The sequence below is a fragment of the Trichechus manatus genome, unplaced genomic scaffold, assembly GCF_000243295.1.
Source record: "Trichechus manatus latirostris isolate Lorelei unplaced genomic scaffold, TriManLat1.0 scaffold00219, whole genome shotgun sequence".
In the NCBI taxonomy this organism is placed as follows: Eukaryota; Metazoa; Chordata; class Mammalia; order Sirenia; family Trichechidae; genus Trichechus; species Trichechus manatus.
In genome coordinates this window covers 130,706-140,605 of record NW_004444155.1, presented here as the reverse complement: position 1 = coordinate 140,605, position 9,900 = coordinate 130,706, and the positions used below count along the sequence as shown (strand labels likewise).

Here is a 9,900-nt window from a genome sequence, read left to right as displayed (position 1 = left end):
CTACCTGTAATCAATACGATTTTTCTATTACCGTTAACCCTCTTTTTCCCCCTCCTTCCTGCTGCGGGTAACCACTAGTAAACTTTATTTTCTATACATTTGCCTTTTCTTGTCTTTTTATATAAGTGAGGTCATACAATATTTGTCCTTTTGTGATTGACTTATTTCACTCAGCATAATGTCTTCAAGCTCCATCCATACTGTAGCATGTATCAAAGACTTCATTCCTCCGACTGACTAAGTATATTTCATTGTATATATGTACCACATTTTGTTTATCCATTCATCTGTTGATGGGCATTTGAGTTTCCATCTTTTGGCTATTGTGAATAGTGCTGCAGTGAACATTGGTGTACAAGTCTCTGCTTTCAAGTCTTTTGGGTATATACCTACGAGTGGAATTGCTGGGTCATATGGTGGTTCTATTTTTAGTTTTTTGAGGAACCGCCACACTGTTTTGCACAACGGCAGTACCAATTTGCATTCCAACCAGCAATGTGTAAAAGTTCCGATTTCCCCATATCCTCGCCGACATTTGTTATTTTCTGGTTTTTTTTGTTTTTTGTTTTTAATCTTAGCCTTCGTAGTGGGAGTGAAGTGTTATCTTTATTGTGGTTTTGATTTGTATCTGTCTGATGTCTAGTGACACTGAGCATCTTTTCATGTGTTTGGTGACCTCTTTGGTGAAATGTTCAAGTCCTTTGCCCATTTTAATTTGTCTTTTTGTTGTTAAGTTGTCAAAGTTTTATATACATTTTTGTTATTAGATTCTTGTCGGACATATGGTTTCCAAAGGTATTCTCCCAGTGGGTAGCTTGTCTTTTCACTTTTTTGGTAAAGTCTTTTGATGAACAAAAGTTTTTAATTTTTCTGAGGTTTCATTTATTTTGGCTTTTGCTGTTTGTGCTTTTGTTATTATATTAGACAATCCATTGTTGAAATCTAGGCCTGACATGCTTGCCCCTGCATTTTCTTCTAAGAATTTTATGGTTTTTGTTTGCACATTTAGGTCCTTAATCCGTTTTGAATTTGTTTTTGTGTATGGTGTGAGGCATAGATCCTATTTCATTTTTCTGCATGTGAAAATCAAATTCTCCCAGCACCATTTATTGAAGAAACTCTTCTTCTCCATCAAATAGACTTAGCACTCTTGTCAAAAACACACCATAGATGTGTGTGTTTATTTCTGGACTCTCAATTCTGCTTCATTGGTCTACATGTCTGTTGTTTTACCCATAGTAGGCTGTTTTGATTACTGTAGCTGTATAGTGTGTTTTAAAATCCAGAAGTGTGAGTCCTCCTACTTTGTTCTTCTCTTTCAACATTGTTTTAGCTATTCAGGGCCTCTTGCCTTTCCATATAACGTTGAGAATTGTTTTTTCTATTTCTGCAAAGAAGACTGTTGGAATTTTGATCAGAATTGCATTGAATCTATAGATAGCTTTGGGTTGTATTGACATCTTAACCCTTTGGTGACCCAATTATTTTCTCCTTTGAATTTTTTGTTGATACCGTGTGTTTTCATAAACGGAATCATTCTGAATCATTGGGCCTGTCTGAATTTTTGGTAAATAGTATGTATTTTTTTTTCCTTACCCCCTTCCACAGGCCTACCCTAAGTGTTCAGTGGTACATATGAAGTAGCACTAATTATACCCTAGAGTCCCCACTGGAGTCTGTTGGTACATATGTGAAAATTTTTATTTTTCCTATCAAAAATTCAGACATCTCATACAGTACCCTGTAAAAAACAGTAATTTACAGCACACATCTCTTTCTTCGGTTCAGTTTCAGACAGTCATAAAGGCACTTGCCTTGCGGCAGCATGCACTGTCAGTGGTACGGCAGCTTTCCAATAAACCCCAGAGGCTAAAAACGTTTATGGTCGTTATATTTACCACCAAGCACAAAATGGTTAACAATATTGAGTCTTCCAATCCGTGAGCATAGAACATCTCTCCATGTGTTTAAGTCTTCTTTAATCTCTTTCGGTAGTGTTTTAGAGTTTCCATTGTATAAAGCCTTCTCATCCCTGGTTAGATTTATTTCTAGGTATTTTAGTCTCTTGTGTAGGGTCACCAAAGAAGAGGAAGACCCTCAACAAGATGGATTGACATAGTGGCAGCAACAGTGGGCTCAAGCATAACAATGATTATGAGGATGGTGCAGGACCAGGCAGTGTTTCATTCTGTTGTACGGAACCAACTTGACAGCACCTAACAACATTTCAATCTCTTAGATGTTATTATAAATGGAATTGTTTCCCTAATTTCCCTTTCAGGTTTCTCATTGCTGATGTATAGAAACCCGACTGAGTTTTGTTTGTTGACGTGGTACCCTGCAACTTTGCTGAATTCTTCTATTAGCTCTACAAGTTTTCTTGTGGACTTTATGGGATTTTCTTTATCATATCATCCGCAAATAGAGATAATTTTACTTCTCCTTTTCTAATCTGGATACCTTTTATTTCTTTTTCTTGTCCAGTTGTTCTGGCTGAGACTTCTAATACAATATTGAATAGAAATGGTGATGGTGGGCCCCCTTGTATTGTTCCCGATTTCAAGGGAACAATAGAAAGCTTTCAGTCTTTCTCCATTAAGTATAACGTTGGCTGTTAGCTTTTCGTATATGCCCTGAATCGTATTGAGGAATTTCCCTCTATTCCAGTCTTCTTTAGGGTTTTCATCAAGAATGTGTGTTGGATTTTATCAAATTTTTTTCTGCATCAGTGGAGATGATCATGTGGTTCTTTCCCTTTGTTCTACTGATGTAGTGTATTGCATTGATTGGTTTTCTAATGTTGAACCATCCCTGCATTCCTGGAATAAATCCCACTTGGTCTTGGTGTATGATTCTTTTAATATGCTGTTGGATTCTGTTCGCTAGTGTTATGTTGAGGATTTTTGCATCATTTACAAGAGATATTGGCCTGTAGTTTTCTTTTCTTGTGGTGTCTTTGGTTTGGGTATCAGGGTTCTGTTTGCTTCATAGAATGAATTGGGGACTGTTCCTTCTCTACCTTTTGGTAGAGTTTAAACAGAATTAGTGTCAGTTCTTCTCTAAATATTTGGTAGAATTCCCCAGTGAAGCCATCTGGACCATGACTGTTTTTTTGTTGAGAGGTTTTTCATCACTAGTTCGATCTCTTCACCTGTTATGGGTCTGCTGAGACTTTCCGTTTCCTCTTACGTCAGTTTGGGTAGGTTGTGTACTTCTAAGAATTTGTCCATTTCATCTAGGTTATCTAGTTTGTTGCCATACAGTTGTTCATAATATTCTGTCATAATTTTCTTAATTTCTGTAGGATCAGTTGCAGTGTCCCCTCTTTCATTTTTTATTTTGGTTATTTGCATCTTTTCCCTTTCTTTGTCAGTCTAGCTAAAGGTTTGTGAATTTTATTGATCTTTTCAAAGAATCAACTTCTGGTTTTATTGAGTCTATTTTTTCTGTTTTTGATTTTATTTATTTTTGCTCTGATCTTTATTTCCTTGTGCTAGGTTTAAGCTTAGTTTACCCTTCTCTTTCTAGTTCCTGAAGTTGTGGAGTTGGACTATTAATTAGAGATCTTTTTTTCATGTAGACATTTATTACTATAAGTTTTCCTCTGAGTACTGCCTTTGCTGCATCATAAGTTTTGGTTGCTCACCGAGTTCTTGATGAAAAAAATAATTTTATTAAATACTTTGGGTTTCCAAAAATTTCAGTGATTGGCTGGTGTAAGATACTGGTTCCGTAAACTGGCTGATATTCAGAATCACTTGTAGGTGCCATCCTATGCCCTCTAAATCAGAATTATGTATGGTGTATGCAGTGACACATGGCAGGAGTCAGGGTTGGAAGCTCAAGCAAGAAGTAGATTTTGTGGTACAGCAGGTATTTTACCAGGCAGGGAAAGGAATTTGTTTTTAAAGATTGTGTTAGTCTGGGTTCTCTAGAGAAGCAAAACCAGTGAAGTATACACACACACACACACACATATGTATATATATATAGAGAGAGATTTATCTCAAGGAAATGGCTCACGTGATTGTAGAGGCTGGCAAGTCCCAAGTCACGTGTCAGGCTGGAGGCTTCTCCTGGCTCACGTAGCTGCAGGGAGGGGCTGACAAACCTAAGATAGTTGAGATGTCAGGCTGCTGGCTCATGAACTGCGGAGGCTAGTGAATCTAAGATCAGTAGGCAGTACGGCAGGCCGCTGACTCATGTTCCAAGAACTGGAGGTCAGATGATGACAAGCTGGATGCAGGATCCAGAGCAAGCAAAAGCCAGTGAGCTTTGCCATAACGTCCATATATATTGGATGCAGGCCACAACTCCTCTTACAACTGATCACATGACATCACATCATGGAGGTGATTACATTATACCACAAAATGAAGCATAACTGCATCATTACATATTTGTCAAATTACATCATTGTACTAACTGCCAAACCACTGAGAATCATGGCCCAGCCAAGTGACACACAGTCAAAGACCAAAACATTTTTATAATGCTATAAAAATATATCATGAAGCTATAGAGAAATAAAAAGAGTGTAAGGATGAGAACAGTGTAATAGTATCCTCACTTTGGTTTCAGTACAGCTGATCCAAATGACCTCTTCAAATAGGAATGTTTGATCTTGGTAAAAAGCCTGTAGGAATGGCTAGGAGAGCAAGTATTCTTGTGTCTCTCAGTTCTGTAGTCAGTTAGCTCACTTCTGTTTGTGTTTCTCTCGTAGCTGGGGGTAATGTGTGTGTACAAGCCTATCTCAGTAGGCAGCCCTTTGAAGAATCTCAGCTGAGCATGCTGGCCTGTTTCCTCGTCTACCACTCAGTGCCAGCTCCACGGCACCTGCCATCTATTGGACTAGAAGGTAATTGCACATCTAAATCCTCTTTTCAGCACCTCTGTTACTGATTCAGAAGCCCTGGTGGCATAGTGATTAAGTGCCTTGGCTGCTGACCAAAAGGTTGGTAGTTCGAATCCACCAGGCTCTCCTTGGAAACTCTATGGGGCAGCAGTTCTACTCTGTCCTGTAGGGTCGCTATGAGTCGGAATCGACTTGATGGCAATGGGGTTTTATTACTGATTCACTTACGTTTTTAGTTTCTTGGTAGGAGAGATTTCTAGTGAGTTATTTTCTCTAGAAAATAGAAGAAGTATTTACCAAATCTTAACCTGCACATGCACAGGGTGAGACTTCAAGAAATATAGCAGAAGCCAGAAGGCTAAAATTGTTAGGCTTTCGTCTTCATTCATGTTTGGGTATCATTGTTGAGAACTTTTTTTTAGAAAAGCTATTTGAACTTTACACATGCATAAACTTTCATTTATATTTCAAAAGGATGGATTCTTCTTCACAAAGCCACAAACACTAGTCTATACTTAAACTAAATGCTTATATTATTATTCTCTGTTAATTGATTTTTATTAAAGTTATTTTTCTTTATTTTCTGGGTTTTCAAGGTTTATTTTAATCACATCTAAATTTCTAAAATTATGAAACTTCAAAATTATCAGGTGTCTAATTTTGTATGTGTTTGACTTTTTTCATTATAGAGAGTTAAAAATTAATAATGTTAGCACCTGGCTTTATTTTGCAGAATGTAGAATCAGACACAAAGTTTGCCCATTAGGCTGAATAATATAATGTAATTAATTATAAACACCGTTAATTATTTATTTATATCACTTTCAAGTTTGCTGCCCCTTAACTGAGGGTGAAAAAAATAAAGATTTTTGAGAAGGGTGAAAATTGCTTCATTTATTCATTTAAACTTGAATTTTTATGACATTACTAATTTCCTGCTTTTTTGAAAACCTCAGACAAAAATACACTATCTAGAGACTTTTAGTTCTGGCTAGGATGGAATTGTTTGTATTGGACTGACTGTCCCACAAAAACAAATAGAAAAGCTAGACAAAATTCATAAAATAGCTGTTTAAAGGAATTAGTAACAACCATGGACTTGATTGAGGGACAACATCCCTGAGAGAAGGGAAGCACAATGAGGTGAATTCCATACTTGTCTTGACTTTTTCCCCAAAAACATTTACCATTTCACGGCACAAGAAGTAGAGTTCCAGCAAACAGCAGCAGTACTGTTGGGCTGAGGAGCCAGGGGTTGGTGTTAATGATTGCCCAAAAGCCGGGAGAACTTGAGGAGCAAAATTTGAGGAGGGAACAGTAGGAAGAAGAACTCAAAAACCTGGATGTCTTCTTTCCCTGAAACATTTACCAAATAGCAGAAGCCATAAGGCTAAAATTGTGAGCCAAGATTTCAGCAGCATAGTGCTGAGGAGTTAATGTGTGGTTCATGTCCTGCCAAGGTGAAGTGGTAGTGCATCCCAAGCATTTGAGTGAGAAACAACAGCAAGACCAAGCCCTAGGAGTAAAGGTAAAACTGAAACAGACCAGTCCGGAAGTTAGCCTAGAGCAGATTTAAGGATATGCTTGTGTTCTATTTGCCTGACAGAAGAAAACCTTTGACAAGGAAGAAAACAATATTGAGAGCCTATACAATTTTTAATACGTAGTATTCAACATTCAACAAGAAATAGGACTAAATAACTGGAAAAAGGCGTGGGAGCAGCATCTGACCACCTCTAACTTCACAAAGGGAAAGGACACTCAAGATCAATAGCTCAAGGCTGATTCCTATGAGGCAGGGGTCAGCCATGCCTCCTCTCTCCGCCTTCTTTACCAATTCTGACTCCAACCATCCCACCTGGGGCACTCTCTGCTTCTTTGCTGCGTTTGATAATTCATTGCAGTGGTCACACACAACTAACAGACAATACCCCTCACAGTTATTGCGGTTTATTAGGGAAGTAACGGCTACAATTCAGGCTCAGGATAGAGTTCTTCGATCAGGACAGCCTTTCCCCAGCCATGCTCACAGGCATGCCTCTCCCTGGCCCTTGGCCTCTGCCCAGAGGCACTCAGCTTTCTCTCTTCGTGGGCCAGGAAGCCCACCACGCTGTCTCCTGCTGCTGGGTCTCTGCTGGTTCCTGGCTTTTCTTCCTTGGTAATGGTGGAATTCTCTCTTTCCTGCCTCTGGGGTGGCTCATTTCAAGCCTCAGGGGATGGCAAAACTGACCAGTCCCCTTGTCGGGCCACAGTTACCCTGTCACACAGTTCTGCCCAATCACTTGGGTGGGAGTTACAAGACCATGACTAGAAAGGCAACACACAAAAGTGATCTATCACACTGCAATAATGGAAAACTAAGAGGGAAAAAAAGAGATAATAGAAACAGACCCATACATGATCCAGGTATTAGAGTTATCAGACTGGGGACTAGAACTTTAAATAGTTATGGTTAATATTTCCAAGAAAATAGAGGAAAAGATAGAATTACACTAGAAACGTAGAATCAAGAAAAAAGAGTTAAAGGGAAATTCTCAAGCTGAAAAATGTAACAAGTGAAATGAATTAATTATATGGGTGTGGTGCGCGTGACCTTTCTTGCCATAGTCTTGTAATTCCCAAATAAGGTAATTATGGTCAACCAGAGGGATTGGATAGCTTGCTAATAATGCAAATAAAGTTCATGGCACCCTTCTGGGGGTGGGACCATGTAAAGTCTGTGGAACCGTAACGAAGGGATTGGTTAGTTTTGCATCCTGCTAGGCTTGAAATGAGCCATCCCAGAGGCGGGAGGATAGGCTCTTATCACCACTAAGGAAGAAGGGCCAGGGGCGGAGTGCATCCTTCGGACCAAGGATCCGTGTGCTGAGAAACTCCTGGAACCAGGAGACCAAGAGAGAGAGAGCTTTAACACTGAAATGGCAAGAAGTGGTGGCAGAGAAACAGCTGCAGGAGAGACCAGAAGGAGATGGTGCAGTGGGCTTCCAGGCTCACAGAGTGAGAAAGCTGAGTGCCTTTAGGCAAGAGGCTTGCTGGCGGAGTAGGGAGCCTCCACAGACACTTGGTAGAGCTAGGTTTACCGACCTCCAGAGCTAGAGTTGAGCGTCTTCGGGCTGAGGCTAACTGGCAAAGCTAAAGACTTTTTAACACTTGTCTGAGCAGTGCAGAGGCCAGGCCAAGGGCCAGGGAGAGATTTGCATGTGGGCACGGCTGATAAGAGGCTGTCCTGATGGAAGAACTGTATCCTGAACCTGAATTGTAACCTGTTACTTCCCCAGTAGATCACATAATTGTGAATATGGCCTGTGAGTTCTGTGTGGCTATTGCAATGAATTATTGAACCCAACAGAGAAGTAGAGAGTTCTGAGGGAGGGATGGATGTGTCAGAATTGGTAAAGATGGTGGAGAAAGGAGGCATGCCTCATAGGAATCAGCCTTGGGCTGTTGATCTTGATTCTCCTCCTCCCTTGTGAAGTTAGAGGAGGTCAGATGTGGCCCCCAGGCCATTCTTCTGATGGGTTGATTAGCATATTAGCCACAGCAGAAAAGCAGGTAAGTGAACGATAAGACAGGTGAGTAGAGAGTCAGCAAATTGAAGCACAGAGAGAAAAATGGATGGGAAACACAGAAAAGAGAGTAAGAGAGATGTGGCACACAGTGAAGAAGTCAAACATGCATGTTGTTGGAATCCAAGAGTAATAGGAGAAAGAAAAGCAATGTTTGAAGAGGCAGAGGCTAAGAATTTTGAAAAATGGATGATGATCTTCAATCTACAGTGAACCCTTAGCATAGACTTCCTCCTCAGGCCAGGATGAAGTAACAGGGGCCTGATTTACTCTTCTGCCGAAAACACCCCCCACCCCTTAAAAAAAGAAAAGCCCTGTAGAATATATATGAAACGATGGTTTTTGAGACATTGAAGATATAAAACGACTCAAATCTAACTTATAGAGATGAGAACTACAATGTGTGAGGTGAAAAATAAACTGGATGGGATTAATGGCATATTAAACATTACCAAATAAAAAATTAGTGAACTTAAAGACATAATAGACAAAATGAAATGCAGAAAGAAAACAGAATAAAAAAAAAAAGAACAGAGCATTAAAAATGAATTTAGCTGTGGGATTTCAAATGCCTGGGGTGACAGAAAAATATTTGAAGAAATAATGGATGGAAATTTTCCAAATTTGATAAAAACTATAAATCCACAGATCCAAGAAACTCAGTGACCCCAAAGTACTAGAAACATGAAGAAAACTACACCAAGACATAAACAGATTGCTCAAAACCAGTTATGAAGAGAAAATCTTAAAAGCAACCAGAGAAAAAGACATGTTACATGCCGAGAAACCAAAATAATGGTGGCAGTTTATTTTTTGTATGAAACAATGCAAGTGAAAAGATGTGGAGTACATCTGTAAAGAAATGAAAGCAAAAAACCTGCCTAGTTAACATTTCATAACCCAATGAAATATCTTTCAAAAACAAACATAAATGTTTTGTAGACACACAAAAGCTGAAAGAATTCATCACCAGCATACCTATCTACTGGAAATATTACAGTCCTTCAGTCAGAAGGAAAATAACAGTAGATGGAAATATGTATCTACATAAAGGAATGAAGAGCATTGGAAATGGTAACTACATACATGAATAAATCTTTTTAAAAAACAATTGACTGTATAACTTCCGGCAACACAGCGCTGTAGGCAGAAGCACCATGCCATCCCTCCACAGCAAAGATCTGAAAAACTAAGCCAAACAAAGAAAACAGCAATCCTGAAACCCTAAACATCAAATGAAGAGATAAAGAACGCAGCCAAGCACCAAATGGAATAAGAAACTGACAACAGAGAGTGAGGAGACATACATGGATAGGTCCACTATCAGCTAATACAGCACGGATCCACCATCTTGGACTCCTATCAGAGACCAGCAAATAGGGGGTATGAGAAAGCAGCTTCACGGAGCTTCCAGCAGGGGACAGAACAAATGGTAACTGGCGATATAAGCTTTCCCACCCCCCCACCCTTCTTCAGCTT

At 39.4% G+C, this 9,900-nt stretch overlaps 1 protein-coding gene across 4 annotated transcripts in view; it reads left to right on the top strand.

The window, feature by feature from the left end:
- Window positions 1–9,900, top strand: part of ANAPC1 (anaphase promoting complex subunit 1) — a 210,012-nt gene that overhangs the window by 188,375 nt on the left and 11,737 nt on the right. For all 4 annotated transcript variants that reach the window (XM_023742799.1, XM_004388850.2, XM_023742800.1 and 1 more), the window contains one exon: window positions 4,724–4,858. In XM_023742799.1, coding sequence (XP_023598567.1) covers window positions 4,724–4,858 — 135 coding nt within the window. The remainder of the gene's footprint in view (window positions 1–4,723; window positions 4,859–9,900) is intronic.